At 45.1% G+C, this 18,916-nt stretch overlaps 1 protein-coding gene across 1 annotated transcript in view; it reads left to right on the forward strand.

The window, feature by feature from the left end:
- Window positions 1-18,916, forward strand: part of rsrc1 (arginine/serine-rich coiled-coil 1) — a 195,952-nt gene that overhangs the window by 13,347 nt on the left and 163,689 nt on the right. The window contains 1 exon segment of the mRNA NM_001140733.1: window positions 1,989-2,111. Within this exon segment, the coding sequence (NP_001134205.1) occupies window positions 1,989-2,111 (123 nt within the window).

Below are 18,916 nucleotides of genomic sequence, written 5' to 3' on the forward strand. Positions count from 1 at the left end.
ATGGGTCTTATGATTTTTGAGGGCTTATATTTAGCCTAGCTATAACTTCACAAGCCCTGAATTCATTAGATTATTGTTGACTGTTTGAAATGCAGTGGATTTGACCTTTTAATTGTACAACAATGCATATTTAGAGAAAACATAAAGAGAATTGAGATGTATATCGTGACTCGCCGAAAGGTTTGAAAAACATCGAGATATGATTTTTAGGCCATATCGCCCAGCCCTAGTTGGACGTGCTGCCAAATTCTATAAAACATTGTTGGAGGCGGCTTATGGTAGAGAAATTAACATTAAATTCTCTGCCAACAGCTCTGGTGGACATTCCTGCAATCAGCATGCCTCGAAATGTAGAACATCTGTGGCATTGTGTTTTGTGACAAAACGGCACATTTTAGAGTGGCCTTTTATTTATATATGCCACGCCTGTCAGGTGGATGGTCTCTTTTATTTCAGCTTATGAAACATGGGACCAACACTACATGTGTTTAACTGTTGGACATAGGCTATTATAATTAATAAATGTAATTACCAGTAGTTAGTAGTTAATGTTACTTCCATCATTTAGACCCACAGGCTTTTTGTTGTTGTTATTGAATTTGTTTGTCCAGGTTGTGCGTGAGAGAAAGTGTCTGTGAGTAAATGACCGCTGATGATGTCCGCTGAGGGTCTCTTTAACGGAGGATACTGGACAGCCTCCTACACACGCTCACACGCTCGACACTCCATCTGCAGTCGTTTAGACAAGGCCGGTTGATGGTCATTATTTATGCGCTTTGGTCAGGGTCCATTACGCGAGATGGGAAATCATTGGTGGTCTTGAGAGAATGGCTCGCTGATCTGGGGCCGGCTGGTTGTAGCCATTTACCCCTCTTAGCCTTTAGTCTTCCTACTCAATCAGCCATTCATTAGCTGCCTAGGAAATGCTTCTGTCAAATCAAGGAGTTGGACATGGCCAGGGAATGGACATTGGGTTGAAAATAGACACAGGGTCTATGGATTAAGTTAGGCCTTTATGTATGAGGCTACGTCTGCATCTCACATCTGCGTTTGCCTATGGGCCCTGGTCAAAGTAGTGCACTACATAGGGAATAGGGTGCCATTTGGAAGGCACACTACACGCGTAAAGATAATCCTTAACTGAAGTCTCCAGTGAAGAGCAGCACGTGTTCACTAGCTGTTCACCAGGCATTAAAGAGCTCCCCCACACAACCCATTGAGTTGACATGGAACACACAGTCAGTGTTAGTGCACATGTCAAACCTGCTCCCACTATTCACTTGGATGGCTTCCATCATGCCGGAGCACCCAGGCAGCCTCCCTCTCATGTGCCGTAGCGGCAGCTTTCGCTTTGTGCGAATCAGCCGTGTTTTCTTAACATTATTGTCACACGCCTGTATGTGTGTGTATACGACAAGTTCAAATAACATGTCTCGTCCTGCACGTTTCTTCTGCTGAACCCGTGTGTGAAGTGCTTGAGTCAGGGCCACGACGGAAGCCTTCTTCCTGAACCAACCTGCTTCTGCGATCCAACCAACCCGGCAAATATTAATACAGCGCGCGCTCTCTCACTCACAACAAAAGTATTTGATAGATTTGATGAACAACCACCGGCACTTCTAGGGGGCTAGGTATGGAAAGTAATGAGGAAATTATTTGATTACCGAAATTAACAACAGACCAAATTAGTATTTTGAGGGATATATAAGTTATTTATGTATAAGATGGGACTGGGAGACATGCTTTCTCTGTTGCTCAGTCTTAACATGTTGTGAAAGGCGGGTAAGAACACCGAGAATAAGAGAGAATATACTGCTTGGGGCGGAAACCCGGGAGAGGGTGCGAGGGGGTGAGCGAGGGGTTGATATGTGGTTAAGAAGACGAGTTTGAGCTGCTAAACTCAGACCAGCACAGTGAGTCATTCTAGCGCTGGTTAATCAATGACTGGAATTAACCTGCGTGTGTGTGTATGTATCTGTGTGTGTCAGACGCAGGCGGCGGTCCAGCAGCAGCTCGTCCCACGGCTCGTCCCGCAGGAGGAGGAGTCGTAGTGGAGATAGAGACCGAGGCAGGACCAACCGCTCCCGTAGGTCACGCAGCCGCACCCGCAGGTATGATGGGGACTGAGGTAGTGGGGCTGGGTGGGGGGAGAGAAGGGCTCAAGAGAGTTTACAGTGGCACTACTATAGTTTTGTGGGTATGAGGATGGCCAGTAGCAGGTGCTGGCTTTCAATAGGTGTCTGACTACCACACGCATGCACACACACCACACTCTACTCTCTTCACCGTACGCATACCCTGTGCTTGTCCCTGATTTTTGGCTGAATTTCACAATGTAATGACATTTGATAATGATTGGTTCCAGCAACCACAAACTGAATGTTGCCATTTTGCTTGCCGTTTACAGCAAAAAATACTCGTAACGAAAACAACATTTGTAGGGGCTTGGTGCGTGTGTGTTTGCCTGCGTGCACGTGTGTAAGTGCCAGCCAAGCAGGCAGTAGCAGCAGCAGCTCAGTGTGGTTTGTTTGCTGTTGTGGCAAAGGCCATTATAACGTGGCAGGCTGTCATTAAAGAGACTCTAACTCTCTGAGCCACTCTGTACTACTGTTACAGTTAAAAGCGCGTGCACGCACACACACACACACACACACACACACACACACACACACACACACACACACACACACACAGCATCTTTTTTATTTTGCTTTGTGTTAATAAAGTACAGGCACAAACACAGACCCAGGTGGTTAAAGACACATTTTGTTTGCTTCCCCGCCCCTCTTTGGGGAACACAAGAAAAAGGGGGAACCTGCTTTAATTAATTAATGCAATTAAAACATAATTATCCATTCATGGTTTATTGAAATAGTATTATTATTATCATCATTATCGTGTGGTTTGTTACACACACACACACACACACACACACACACACACACACACACACACACACACACACACACACACACACACACACACACACACACACACACACACACACACACACACACACACACACACAATGTCATTGGATGGCTTTCTGGGAGACAGAAAATTGGGGAGGCTCCATGCATGGTTGTCCATGTCATTAACATTGCAAATTAACCAGTAAATTCTGCTGTTTAAATCTGTTAGCACTATAAGAAAAAGCTTCTTTTTTTAATTTTTTTTTATATATGATTTATGTGCACAACTTGTTGTATGGCTACGGAGAAAAATTGCCGAACCATTTTAGTCACGAATGAGCGGTTTCATATCTTCATTAGGTTAGATGAGATGGCGGTAATGAAGGAAACTGGTGACGGAGGCTATGGACTGTCGGAGGTAGCAGGGGAGCCTGTTTGGCTGGAGGTGCTCTTCTTACATGGAGAATTACATTGTTTATACAGTTGAAGTTTATACATACACCTTAGCCAAATACATTTAAACTCCGTTTTTCACAATTCCTGACACTTAATCCTAGTCAAAATTCCCTGTCTTAGGTCAGTTAGGATCACCACTTTATTTTAATAATGTGAAATGTCAGAATAATAGTAGAGAGAAGGATTTATTTCAGCTTTTATTTCTTTCATCACATTCCCAGTGGGTCAGACGTTTACATACACTCAATTAGTATTTGGTAGCATTGTCTTTAAATTGTTTAACTTGGGTCAAATGTTTCGGGTAGCCTTCCACAAGCTTCCCACAATAACTTGGGTGAATTTTGGCCCATTCCTCCTGACAGAGCTGGTGTAACTGAGTCAGGTTTGTAGGCCTCCTTGCTCGCACTTGCTTTTTCAGTTCTGCCCACAAATCTTCTATAGGATTGAGGTCAGGGCTTTGTGATGGCCACTCCAATACCTTGACTTTGCTGTCCTTAAGCCATTTTGCCACAACTTTGGAAGTATGCTTGGGGTCATTGTCCATTTGGAAGACCCATTTGCAACCAAGCTTAATTTACTGACTGATGTCTTGAGATGTTGCTTCAATATATCCACATGATTTTCCATCCTCATGATGCCATCTATTTTGTGAAGGGCACCAGTTCTTCCTGCAGCAAAGCACCCCCACAACATGATGCTGCCACCCCCGTGCTTTACGGATGCGATGGTGTTCTTCGGCTTGCAAGCTTCCCTCTTTTTCCTCCAAACATAACGATGGTTATTATGACCAAACAGTTCTATTTTTGTTTCATCAGACCAGAGGACATTTCTCCAAAAAGTACTATCTTTGTCCCCATGTGCAGTTGCAAACCGTAGTCTGTCTTTTTTATGGCGGTTTTGGAGCAGTGGCTTCTTCCTTGCTGAGCGGCCTTTCAGGTTATGTCGATATAGGACTCGTTTTACTGTGGATATAGATTATTTAGTACCTGCTTCCTCCAGCATCTTCACAAGATCCTTTGCTGTTGTTCTGGGATTGATTTGCACTTTTCGCACCAAAGTACGTTCATCTCTAGGAAACAGAAAGCGTCTTCTTCGTGAGCGTTATGACGGCTGCGTGGTCCCATGGTGTTTATACTTGCGTACTATTATTTGTACAGATGAACGTGGTACCTTCAGATGTTTGGAAATTGCTCCCAAGGATGAACCAGACTTGTGGAGGTCTACAATTGTTTTTCTGAGGTCATGGCTGATTTCTTTTGATTTTCCCATGATGTCAAGCAAAGAGGCACTGAGTTTGAAGGTAGGCCTCGAAATACATCCACAGGTACACCTCCAATTGACTAAAATTATGTCAATTAGCCTATCAGAAGCTTCTAAAGCCATGACATCATTTTCTGGAATTTTCCACGCTGTTTAAAGGCACAGTCAACTTAGTGTATGTAAACTTCTGACCCACTGGAATTGTGATACAGTGAATTGTAAGTGAAATAATCTGTCTGTAAACAATTGTTGGAAAAATGACTTGTGTCATGCACAAAGTAGATGTCCTAACCAACTTGCCAAAAGTGTAGTTTGTTAACAAGACATTTGTGGAGTGGTTGAAAAATGAGTTTTAATGACTCCGACCTAAGTGTATGTATACACATACATGCACACACTGCTAAACCACAGCTGTTCTTTTGCGGCGCTCCTTCAATGACAGTGTTGATTAAAACAACACCTTCCCCCTGAACCAAACAGGCAATAATGCCAGTGTCACATCAATGTAGTTGTGAGATTTGGAATTACAGTTGATAATATCTCTGTATTAACACATGAAGCAATGTGATTAAAGAGGGAAGACTCCTGTAAACTACTTAAGCAGGGGGTTAGCAGTGGTGGTGGGGGTTGGGGGAGCACAGCAACCTGAATGTTAAGTGGGGAATAAGTTTCGTAATGTCTGACTTGACAAAGTGGAACAGGTTGCCATGGTCTGGGCTGCTATCTGTCACTGTCGTGTTAAAAGGGTTTGGGTCGAGGCTGCCTGATAAATCAGAGGTGGATTGAGTGGACAGGGCCCCTGTGATTGATAAGTTGACAGGATATGAGGCACTCGCTCGCAGCAGCCCGGGACACCCGCATGGCATGAGATATAGAATATGAAAGGGGAGAGAAAAAGGATGGGACGAGAGGGATATTATTCAGAGGAATGAGAATAATAACAGCTGCATAGAAATATTGCAGGGGAAAAGGTTAGGACAGTTGGTTGGGGGCGAGGTGAATATTACTTTCTTTAGAATCCTATATGTATAAATACAAAATATATATAGGAAATAAGAATAATGCTCTATGAAGCCCTTATGTGTTTACTATTCCAAAGCGACTCCCAGTGGAGATTCCCCCATCCCCCCCAGAGGTGGCCAATCTATACCCCCCAAAATGCAAAACAGACAAGTGTAGCAGATTATCCATTAGTCATTAATGTTTATTCCCTTTGATCAGAGGAGTCAGATCCCCAAGCCAGCGTTATATTGAGAGGTGTTATGGCTCAGTTCACTGGGGATGGCTAGGCACCGAGCACACGTCTATCTGAACTCAACTAAACCTGCTCCAACAAAGACAACACGGTTAAGAATTACGGATGGGGCCTCCCGGTGTTCTAAGGCACTGCATCACAGTGCTAGCTGTGCCACCAGAGACTCTGGGTTCGAGCCCAGGCTCTGTCGCAGCCTGCCGCGACCGGGAGGCCCATGGGGCGGCGCACAATTGGCCTAGCGTCGTCCGGGTTAGGGAGGGTTTGGCCGGCAGGGATATCCTTGTCTCATCGCACACTAGCAACTCCTGTGGCGGGCCGGGCACAGTGCACGCTGACCAGGTCGCTAGGTGTATGGTGTTTCCTCCGACACATTGGTGCGGCTGGCTTCCGGGTTTGATGCGCGCTGTGTTAAGAAGCAGTGTGGCTTGTTTGGGTTGTGTTTCGGAGGACGCAGGCTCTCGATCTTCGCCTCTCCCGAGTCCGTGCGGGAGTTGTAGCGATGAGACAAGACAGTAACTACTAACAATTGGATACCATGAAATTGGGGAGAAAAAGGGGGTAAAAAAATATATAATAATAAAAAAAAGAATTGCGGATGGGATCATAGGAACATTTTAGGGGAAGTTTGTGAGGTTATGGGGGTGTAGGAGAGTCGCATCTAAAAGCCATGGCTGTCTGTCTGTCAGTCAGTCAGTCAGTCAGTCAGTGAGTGTTAAATCAATGGCAGGTTCACAGGAAGGGATTGGAGGCCATCATAGCGTTACTAATCCACCACTTGACCTCAAACACCAGACGTCACACGCACCCACGCATGCACCCACCCACATACATACGCATGCAAAGATGCTTACATTTCTCTCATTAATATTTCAGAGACATGTTCCGTTCGGGGAGCATAGTGCTTGTGTAAGGGTTTAGCCCAGGTAACTGCCGAGTGGTTAGATCACTGTGATTGTCATCTGCATCAAACGGAGGGCCCCTAATTATCATGCCCTCCTCCCCTAAGGATAGTGAACTCATCCAGGAAACACTGTCGCTCCAATCTGGCACTCTGGAGGGGCTAGGAGCTCCTAGGACTGCACTAGTGTGCAGGTTGGGGTAGTGCGTATGCCGTAGCTCGGAGGTATCAGAATGGGAAACCCTCTCGTTGGCGTAGTAGTCGCTTGCTCGGATCGCCGTTGGAAGATGACACAAGGCGTGCGTGATGGCCCAATATTTATTTTGCACAGCAACTTTCCGGTGTAATGTACTGCGTGGCGGCCGCAGTACATCGGCTTGATGGCTTTTCCTGACTGCGCCACTTTAGGGGCCCGTGCAAAGGTCACCAAGTGTAGTGAGGAGGAGGATGGGTGGAGGAGTGGGGATGAGAATCAGGCCTTTCTGAGAGAGAGAAGGAAAAAAAAGTCAACAAGAGTTTATAGGCGGACGGGGGCTTTGAAAACGTGCTAAGAAAGTTCTGGTCATCGCTGTTCACACAGTATCTGGATTACCCATCAGTGTGTCTGGTGGGTCTGGACCCAGTGGTGTGCTATGGGGATCCGATCTGAGTGTGTGTGTGTGTGTGTGTTGCGGACATGACAACCCAAATCTGGGTTTCTACCCCAGAGCTTGAGAATAGGATGTAGAAAAAGAAAGATGTGAATTCTTATAGTACCTGGTAAGAGCAGAAAATAACAACTCAAATGTTTACATTTTTTTTGTATCACAGTTATCCATTATCGTTTTTCTACTGTCAGCAATGAGTGTGTAGCCTAACCTGTTTCGTGTGTGTGTGTTTCAATGCTGCTTATAGGACAACCTTCTCCTCTATATATGTCTGTTACACCACTGGGCTTTCTACTCTCATTCACCTCCTAGACAGGTGGCGAGGGATATATGTTTTACTCCAGTTCTCTCATTATACCCGATTTTATACAAAATGTTGGTTTAAGCTGAAAGATGACCCGGTTTGGTTGTGGTGTGTGCTCTTTACTTCATACAAATCAACATGCTTCCATTTTGGAGAATCTGAGAGGCTTTTTCATAGGTTTTTCCCCTCTGCATCCAGTCTTTTTTATTTATCCCCTTTAAAGGCCAGTCAAGCGCTGCTCGCTGCTTTGTTGTCAGAAAGCTTTATTTACCAAAGAGAGGAGTAAGTGACTGACACGGACGGGCCCTTTCATCCCTTGCTCGCCGCGAGGCACTGTTCCCCTCTCCTGCCAAACCCACCGTCCACCCACCCTCCTCCAGGCACACACTCGGCACCAGCCCCGAGCCCCACTCCCCTGGGTGGAAACCTAGCCGCTCGGTAGATCAGCCAGAGTCTGTTCTACCGCTAAACAAACACACACACGAGCGCATCTACACACACACATGCACAGGTACACATGCGCACGCACAGGTACACACACACACACACACACACACACACACACACACACACACACACACACACACACACACACACACACACACACACACACACACACACACACACACACACACACACACACACACACACAGACATGGCTTTGTGAAAGCCCCAATGCAATAATCCAATTTGTCAACGCTTTGGAGTAGACAGATTTAATGGTTCATTCGTTTTTAGGTTTCCCTCATCAAAAAGATGTTTTATTTTTGTTGAAATAACAGAAAACATTACGTTGGTTTTGTTTACACCGACCCTATTGTGTGTTGTTGAAGTAAATAAACAACCGTGCCACAGAGAACTCAGACGGTCTTTGAGCATCTTATAGGAACCTCCTGGCACTAAGGAGCTCGACTAGACATTGCTCTAAATTCATCCCGTGTCAGAAACGATGACCGATTGGTCCTTCAAACAGCAGCGGCTCCTGAATGCGAAACGTGAAGAAAACCTTGATAACAATGTATTTTAATCACCCAATATTACCCGCCAGATTGGTTTGTCTCTGTAAATATTAGGGGCCGTTGTTCTGCCTTGACCTCGCTCGGATACTGTATTTATTGTCCAGAGGCTTTCGCTTTGACTGGGCCTTTCAATTCTCTCTGTTGTTCACGGCACTCTGGCCTTCAAACTGAGAGCTCAGGATTCTGCTTTCACTTTGTAGTACTAGCAGCTTCCTACCTCTTAAGAAATCCCTCAATAAACAGACATGTCATTCACCCGTCAGTCAACATTTGGACGGTTTGGAGAAAGATGGCAGCAGCTCCTAATACACAATGAGCTGTACGTTTATTTCGTCACGTCGAAAAGAGCTCGCCCGTTTGGCCAGAGTGTGATAGAGACAGAAAGTGTGTGAGAACAAGAGAGATAGACAGCGAGAAAGACTCTTTGCCCTGTTATCGGAAAACTGAATACAAAATCAATCTCTCCCTTCCCTACGTTTCTCCTCCATTTAAGCTTCTTGAAGTTCTTCCAAATTGGGTTTTAAATGCCAATTAGGAGGTTGAATGTAGTAAAATAAAAGCAAATGCAACCAGAATGGCCTCACCTTCTGGCTGGTTAGGCTTCTGAGAGAGACGCTGAACCTTTGGCTCCGAGCGCGGCTTTGAGAAAAATATCCTGCCTAATGAACACATTAATTAGAACCATAACTATTTATAAGATGATAATTAGAAACGAAGGGAGGTAAACTGGGCTTTTCCTGCAATTAATGGAGGATTAATTACTGGAGGTAATGAAGTGGATTTTTGAAACGCATTAAGGTGAAGTACAGAGATGTGCAGACGCTTTGTGATCAGTGGCATAATTATTTCGGTGGCCGTTTGAGTCTCGGCTCACTCGGGCCGGCTAATAAGCATCATTGCATCGTTATATATGCACTTAAAAAGACTTGCCACCAAAATGACTGCCTAATTATTTCTAATTGCCAGGCCGTGTGTTGTCATTGAGCTGTTTGGAGCAAGTGGCTTCAGAACCCTGGGTTTAATGGCGCTGTGGGGGGAAAATGAGGGGGAAAAGGGGGCACCTCGCGCCGTACCCCACGGCCCAGACTGGTCTTGTTCCCCCCTCCCGTGCCACTCACTCCCTGTCTGACTCAGGAGGCCACTCCATGAAGTAGCCGACCGGCAAAGTTTTTTTATTCAGCACTTTTCAGGTTTTTCTTCTTTCTTTAATGAACGACCATGGCTTCCTCTCAATTAAGCTTAGATGAACGGCCACCGTATGTCCATCCTCCGCCTCCCCCACCGCCTACACAGATTTCTGCAGCCGTATGGTACGCTACACACGCTGCTCCATTCAATAGCCATTTTCTGTGACTTAACATACGATTGGGCCCTTTTTATTTTTTTATTTAACCTTTATTTAACTGGGCTCCCGAGTGGCACAGCGGTCTAAGGCACTGCATCTCAGTGCAAGAGGCGTCACTACAGTCCCTGGTTCGAATCCAGGCAGTATCACATTCGGCCGTGATTGGGAGTCCCATACGGTGGTGCACAATTGGCCCAGCGTTGTCCGGGGTTGGCCGTCATTGTAAATAAGAATTTATTCTTAACTGACTAGCCTAGTTAAATAAAAACAAAACAAGAGTAATCAACACCAAATAATCCAATAGGATTGCATTTCAGTTGTACAACTGACTACGTATCCCTCTTTCCCTACTAGAAGGGTTTACCTATTCAACTGGTCAGCTTGTCCCATTCTATGGGAGAAAATAATATTCCTCTGGGCGCTTTCAAATTGCGAGCGGCACGCTCAGTTGTTGGAAAAACACTTTTGAAAGCAGTTTAATTGCCACTTAACAGAGCAGGATCACAGCTTTCTATTCTATTTACATTTATTCCTCAAATGCCAGTTGGACCATTTTAAAAGCAGGGTTTTTAGCAGCAACATGGATTAGGCGCATAGCAATCACCAATGGCGTTGAATGCATTGTCGGAGATCTGAGCTGACTCTAACATGGGTTAGTTGCTAGCCCTTCTCATGACACCAATGGATGCATTGGAACGCTGTATCACAACCCATAGTGCGGCGCACAATTGGCCCAACATCATCCGGGTTAGGGTTTGGCCGGGGTAGGCCATCATTTTAAATAAGAATTTGTTCTTAACTGACTTGCCTCGTTAAATAAAGGTTAAATAAAAACTAAAAACTAGGCAAGTCAGTTAAGAACAAATTCTTATTTACAATGATGGCCTAACCTGGACGACGCTGGGCCCCTATGGGACTCCCAATCACGGCCGGTTGTGATACAGCCTGAAATCTGACCAGGGTCTGTAGTGACGCCTCTAGCACTGAGATGCAGTGCCTTAGGCCGCTGCGCCTCTCGGGAGCCCAGGTACCAGCGTCTTACTTATGACTCACTGACAGCTTTGTTTGAATACTTTGCAGGACATGTCTCCCCTAGGCTAGGCCTCCTCTAGACAACTAGTGATGCTAGTTGTTAGAATTGAAAACAATTCATATACTTACATTCACAATTTGTTTCTTTGTGTGTCTGCATGCCTGTGTGTGCATGCCTGTGTGCCCATGCATACATTTATGTGTGTGTGTGCGCGTGCTAAGCAGAGCCATGTGCTCTGGCCTGTCAGGAGAACCACTGTCACCCCCTTCTCCACCCTCCCCAGAACAGAACAGCCGCCAAGCAAATTGTGGACTAATGGAATCTCCCAGGCAGGCAGCACTTGTCTTCTACCCGTGTACAGGCAGGGGGAAATGTGGTTTCACTTATCCATCTAATATTTTAATTGTAAAAAAAAATAAAAAAAAGACGGCAAAATGAAACATTTGATTGGGATCATGTGCTTCTTGACTGAAATCTGGACACTTTGAAAAGTAATGAAACACTTTCTCAACGAGCTTGAGTTTTGTAGAGTGTATTTCTTTCTTTATTTTCCTTCGTTCTGTCTGTCCGGCTAGGGGCATCCCGTGATGGAGCTCCTGGCCAAGTCGGAGACACGCAGAGGAAGTGGAGAAATGTATCACCTGTCACATGGCCACCCTTCCTCTCTGTGATTGGTTGGAGGAGTGCGTTGGAGTACCTCAGTGCTTCTGCGCAGGACCAGTATATTGCTCAGGCAGTTAAAGCTTCGTCAGTGAATAGTTTGTGTGTGCGTGCTTGCATGTGTGTGTGCTCGCATGTGTGTGTTGATTTAAGGGACCTGATGCGGCCCTCTTTGAAGTGAGCCCCATGGTTATTGGGCTGTCAGCAATCGGCTGCAGTGTGTCGTACGACCTGATGAAAACTCATCAGTTAGAGAGCCGTCTCGTAAGAAGCCCCAGATTGATCAGTAATAAAATGTAATATCTGTCGGCATCTGTTTTTTTATTTGGCTTCAGACACTTTCATGATCCGCAGCGACAGATGTCGCAGAGAAGTTTTCTCTGAATGTATTATTATTCTATTTTTTCAGACACCTTGTTCTCAACATCACCTCTGAATTTATTTATGGAGGAAAAAAATGTACTCTCTTTTTTTTGTTTCTCTGTCGGAGTAAAACGAATCGTTTGGTGGTTTTACGAGGCGATATTTCAGATGCACTTATTTGTTTAATTATGTGTGGTTTCCCTCTCCGAGGTGGAATGCGTGTCTGCTTTGTGTCGCACATTCTTTTCCCTCCCTTTTACAGTGAGCCCACATGTTTTGTCTCAGCGTTTCTGATATTTCTTATACCACAGTTGTGAGGTTCCCGAAATCACTTAAGCACACAGCATAACCGTCCACATTTAAACAATAAAACACTATTTTGGTAAGGGCCTCAGATCTTCCACCACTTCATAAATACACATAAATAAAAAGGACGGAGGCGAAAAAACTCCCCATCATCTTGCCTCTAAGAGCACACCTGCTAATTAAGAACACGTTGTGTCTGAAGCGTGGCTGTCTGAGTAGTCTCCCTCTCCTGTTCCGGATGACTATGTGATCACGCTCTCCGTAGCCGATGTGAGTAAGACATTTAAACAGGTCAACATTCACAAGGCCAGATGGATTACCAGGACGTGTACTCCGAGCATGCGCTGACCAACTGGTGTCTTCATTGACATTTTCAACCTGTCCCTGACTGAGTCTGTAATCAACATGTTTCAAGCAGACCACCATAGTCCCTGTGCCCAAGAACACCAAGGTAACCTGCCTGAATATGTACTGACCCGTAGCACTCACGTCTGTAGCCATGAAGTTCTTTGAAAGGCTGGTCATGACTCACATCAACACCATTATCCCAGAAACCATAGACCCATTCCAATTTGCATACCGCCCCAACAGATCCACAGATGATGCAACCTCTATTGCACTCAACACTGCTCTTTCCCACCTGGACAAAAGGAACACCTATGTGAGAATGCTATTCATTGACTACAGCTCAGCGTTCAACACCATAGTACCCTCAAAGCTCATCACTAAGCTAAGGACCCTGGGACTAAACACCTCCCTCTGCAACTGGATCCTAGACTTCCTGACAGGCTGCCCCCAGGTGGTAAGGGTAGGGAACAACACATCCGCCACGCTGTTCCTCAACACGGGGGCCCATCAGGGGTGCGTGCTCAGTCCCCTCCTGTACTCCCTGTTCACTCATGACTGCATGCCCAGGCACGACAGCAATGACACAGCCTATAGGGAGGTCAGAGACCTGCCTGTGTGGTGCCAGGACAACAACCTATCCCTCAATGTGATCAAGACAGAGGAGATGATTGTGTACTACAGTAAATGGAGGACCGGGCACGCCCCCATTCTCATCGACCGGGCTGTGTGATTAAGTCTGATCTCGCAAACGATGTAAAGTATGTATAGATAGATGTAATCTAGATCCAAGCGTGTTGATTTTTAATCCGAGTGTATCCTGCTATTGGCACACTTGTTGAATTATGCAACAGAACGTGACCACATCACCAACAAACTATCATGGTCCAAACACACCAAGACAGTCGTGAAGTGGGCATGACAAAACCTATTCCCCTTCAGGAGACTGAAAAGATTTGGCATGGGTCCTCAGATCCTCAAAAGGTTCAACAGCTGCACCATCGAGAGCATCCTGACTGGTTGCATCACTGCCTGTTATGGCAAATGCTCGGCCTCAGACCCCCAAGGCACAGAGGGTAGTGCGTACGGCCTAGTACATCACTGGGGCCAAGCTTCCTGCCATCCAGGACCTCTATATCAGGCGGTGTCAGAGGAAGGCCCTAAAAATTGTCAGAATCCAGTCACCCTACTCAAATCAAATAATTGTATTCGTCACATGCAGATGTTAATGTGAGTGTAGCGAAACGCTTGTGCTTCTAGTTCCGACAGTGCAGTAATATCTAACAAGTAATCGAACAATTCCCCAACAACTACCTAATACACACAAATATAAAGGGGTGAATGAGAATATGTACGTATAAGTATATGGATGAGCGATGGCTGAACGGCATAGGCAAGGTGCAGTAGATGGTATAAAATACAGTATATACATGTGATATGAGTAATGTAAGATATGTGAACATTATTAAAGTGGCATTATTTAAAGTGGCATTGTTTAAAGTGACTAGTGATCCATTTATTAGTGTCCAGTGATTGGGTCTCAATGTAGGCAGCAGCCTCTCTGAGTTAGTGATGGCTGTTTAGCAGTCTGATGGCCTTGATGTAGATGTTTTTCAATCTCTCAGTCCCAGCTTTGATGTACCTGTACTGACCTCGTCTTCTGGATGATAGCGGGGTGAACTGGCAGTGGCTCGGGTGGTTATTGTCCTTGATGATCTCTTTTGCCTTCCTGTGACATCGGGTGCTGTTGGTGTCAGGGAGGCCAGGTAGTTTACCCCCGGTGATGCGTCGTACAGACCGCACCACCCTCTAGAGAACCTTGCGGTTGAGTGCGGTGCAGTTGCCGTACCAGGCTGTGAAAAACCCCAACAGGATGCTCTCGATTGTGCATCTGTAAAAGTTTGTCAGGGTTTTGGGTGACAAGCCAACTTCCTTCAGCACTGTCTGTGTGGGTGGACCATTTTAGTCTGCGATGTGTACGCCCAGGAACTTAAAACTTTCCACTGCTGTCCCTTCGATGTGGACAGTCATAGACTGTTCTCTCTGCTACCGCATGGCAAGCGGTACCCGGAGCGCCAAGTCTAGGTCCAAAAGGCTTCTTAACAGCTTCTACCCCCCAAGCCATAAGACTCCTGAACAGCTAATCAAAGGGCTACCCAGACCCCTCTTTTACGCTGCTGCTACTCTCTGTTTATTATCTATGCATAGTCACCTTAACACTACCTACATGTACATATTACCTCAATTTCTTCGACTAGCTGGTGCCGACGCACATTGACTTTGTACCGGTACCCTCTGTACATAGCCTCGCTATTGTCATTTTACTGCTGCTGTTTAATTATTTGTTACTTTATTACATTTTTTTACTTATCTATTTTTTACTTAACACTTATTTTTCTTAACTTCTCAAAGCGTTGTTGGTTGAGGGCTTGTAAGTAAGCATTTCACTGTAAGGTCTGGACCTGTTGTATTTGGCATTTGACAAATAAAATGTGATTTTGATTAGATTTTTGACGAATTGTTAAATACACACAGTTAAGAAGGTTTGACACTGAAATATCTGTGTGTCCTACCATTCCCCTGTTTGCTGCAACCAAGATAAAAGGAGACAACATGAAAAATTGAAAAATAAATGCTAGAGTTTTTAACCCCCCCCCCAAAAAAATGAGTTGTTGAATGACTGGCTCTGGCGAAATTGGTTGAGTTAGTGAGTTAGCACCTCGTCTTGGGGTTTGACCTCCACTTGACCCTGTCTTTGGGTTCAGTGACTGAACAGTCGCTCCATCATGCCTTTCACTTCAGCTGCTGAAGGGCGTCATGATGTGCTGAGATGCCAGGGGTCACCAGACATGCCAGTTTAGGATTGTGGTGTCGTCGGTGAGTGACAGTGGGCACATGGTGCCAGCAGGGCTAGCTTGGTGGTCAACCGCGCCGAAGAGAGATGATTTCATAAAATTTTGTTTCTCTCGTAGAAAGTAACTTTTCTATTTATTTTTTTTAAATGACCAGTTAGCCATGTGGGTTCATGTAGATCTGAGAAGCCTTTTTGAAGGCCTTTAAACTTGGCTAAATGACTTGACCTATGGGCTGTGCGGGTGGGCTTAAATGGGTGCTGATTTCTTTCTCAGTCCAGCAGACTGTTGGACAGTTGCCAGCTGTGAGCTAATTTAAAGTAGACTGATGATTGTGGCAGATATTTACCGTCCCCTTTCATGGTTTTGAGAGGAAGGAGAAAGATAAACTTTATGGGGAATCTTTCATGGTTGCTCTTTGCTGTGTTAATTGTGCTAGCAATCAGCTACTTTACATCGCTTGTAATTTGATGTGCTTTCCTTTTTATTTTGTGTGTGTGTGTGTGTGTGTGTGTGTGTGTGTGTGTGTGTGTGTGTGAGTACAGATAATATGGCTGCTTGGAAGAGGGAAACAGCTTGGGAAATGATTTCAACAGCTATCGTAATTAGGAGAATATCATAAATTAAACTTGTGTCTGGCACAGCGTTTGAAGAGCACTGAAAAGTAATAAATGCTGGATGGTTAACATATTTGCATTGCGTTCGGCGGACAGCGCTGGGGAGGACCAGCTGTTTTGGATGTCTTTTGGCAGCAGGAAATGCAGCTATTGCTCATTCAAGGTGCTTTGCTTTCGAACTGTATCATGAATATCACTTTTAAATTGAGTGGGTAACGGCTGCTGCGTGCGCGTGCGTGCGCGTGCGTGTGTATTCTCTCTCTGGAAGAACTCTGCGGGGGTAAATGCTTTAATGAAGTTCCTGAAATAAGTGTTTTTGTCTTTTGAATATATATTTTTCTTTCAGATGTGGTTTTTATATCTTGCATATTTGGAGGTTTGGCTGAAGAACCAGTCCTTGTATGATGTGGGAAGAGTCCTAGTCGAGACATGGGGCCAAAGCACTAACTTACGTGTGACTTTTGACTTTCTCTTCAATTGTGTATTGATATTAAAGGACAAACATTTGAGTTGCATGCACAGATCCCAAGTTAGGATTTGGTATAGTGGTCTCCCTGGTCTCTCTCAGGTCCAGTCATAGTACAGCAGCCCCAACAGAATCCATCAGTCAGGTGCTTAGAGCCACTTATCGAAGCAGAGTGACGACGCGACAATTGCCAGTGGAACCGGAGACTTCTCTTTCACATAGGCATAGCCAATTAATGAAAGATCGAGCAGACTGACAGATGAAATCTCCCCTAAAGTCAAGATAAAGGCTAACCATCACTTTGGTCCTGTGTTGCTCAGGTGTTAAGAGCTTGGTGCTAGCAACTCCAGGGTTGTTGGTTCGACACCCACAGAGATCACATATACAAAAAATATATGCGCTGACTGTACTAGAAGTCACTTTGGATAAAGGTGCCTGCTAAACCGCATACATTAAGTATTCCGACCCCTTGACCTTTTCCACATTTTGTTACGTTACAGCCTTATTCTAAAATGTATTAAATAGTTTTTCCCCCCTCATCAATCTACACACAATACCCCATAATGACAAAGCACAAACAGGTTTTTAGATTTTTTTGCTAATGTTTTAAAAAGAAAAACATAATATTTAGATCCTTTACTCAGTACTTTGTTGAAGCACCTTTTGGCAGCAATTACAGCATCTAGTCTTCTTGAGTATGACACTACAAGCTTGGCACACCTGTATTTGGGGAGTTTCTCACATTCTCTGCAGATCCTCTCAAGCTCTGTCAGGTTGGATGGGGTGTCGCTGCACAGCTATTTTCATGTCTCTCCAGAGGTTCAAGTCCGGGCTCTGGCTGGGCCACTCAAGGACATTCAGAGACTTGTCCCGAGTTTCATCAGACCAGAGTCTTGTTTCCCATGGTCTGAGAGTCCTTTAGGTGCCTTTTGGCAAACTCCAAGCGGGCTGTAATGTAGCTTTTGCCTTGGCCACTCTACCATAAAGGCTTGATTGGTAGAGTGCTGCAGAGATGGTTGTCCTTCTGGAAGGTTCTCCCATCTCCACAGAGGAACTCTGGAGCTCTGTCAGAGTGACCATTGGGTTCTTGGTTACCTCCCTGACCAAGGCCCTTCTCCCCCGATTGCTCAGTTTGACTGGACGGCCAGCTCCAGGAATGGTCTTGGTACTTCCAAACTTCTTCCATTTAAGAATGATGGAGGCCACTGTGTTCTTGTTGACCTTTAATGCTGCAGACCTTTTTTGGTACCCTTCCCCAGATCTGTGCCTTGACACAAGCCTGTCTCGGAGCTCTACGGACAATTCCTTCAACCTCAAAGCTTGGTTTTTGCTCTGACATGCACTGTACACTGTGTGTGCCTTTCCAAATCATGTCCAATCAATTGAATTTGTAGAAATATCTCAAGGATGATCAATGGAAACAGATCAATTTCGAGTCTCATAGTAAAGGGTCTGAATTTATGTAAATAAGATGTTGAAGTTTTTTTTATTTTATAAATTTGCAAACATTTCTGAACCTGTTTTCGCTTTGTCATTATGGGGTATTGTGTGTAGATTGAGGAAAAGCCATTTTAGAAAAAGGCTGTAACGTAACAAAATGTGGAAAAATGTCTGAATACTTTCCGAATGCACTGTATGTTATTTACCCACATAGCACTGTGGATGTAGCATTTATGCTTACGCTTGTCTACTGTACGTAGGGAGTATGGATTGTTAGTAGTGGTAGTGATTGTAGTCCCCTGGGAGTAGCAGGCCGCAGTCCCCAACTGGAAGACTATAGAGAGGATGGATGGATGAGAGAGAGTTCCAGGCTGTTGTCGCTGCTGGGATGGGGAGGGAGAGGGGGAGGCAGGGGGCCATGGAGGAGGGGGCATGAATAATGATTTGACCAGGGTCGGATTCCAGTCGAGACTTCAGCCTGTTTTCCAGCACTAGTGGTATCATGTGGCTGCCATTAATGTCCAATTTTCAATGAAAAACATGTTTAGCCTCCGAAATATAATACAGACAGATAACGCGGGGCGACGACACCACTATCCAGGCTACACACCCCCGACGATATAATTACCCAAATGGGTTGTGGTTAGGGATCATATCCAGGGTGAGCGCGGGGGGTCACCCAGCGATAAGCTCCCCAACCTTGCTCCAACACACTGGTAATTACTTTATTGATAATTC

This window comes from Salmo salar, chromosome 09, assembly GCF_965601325.2.
Source record: "Salmo salar chromosome 09, fSalSal1, whole genome shotgun sequence".
NCBI lineage: Eukaryota > Metazoa > Chordata > Actinopteri > Salmoniformes > Salmonidae > Salmo > Salmo salar.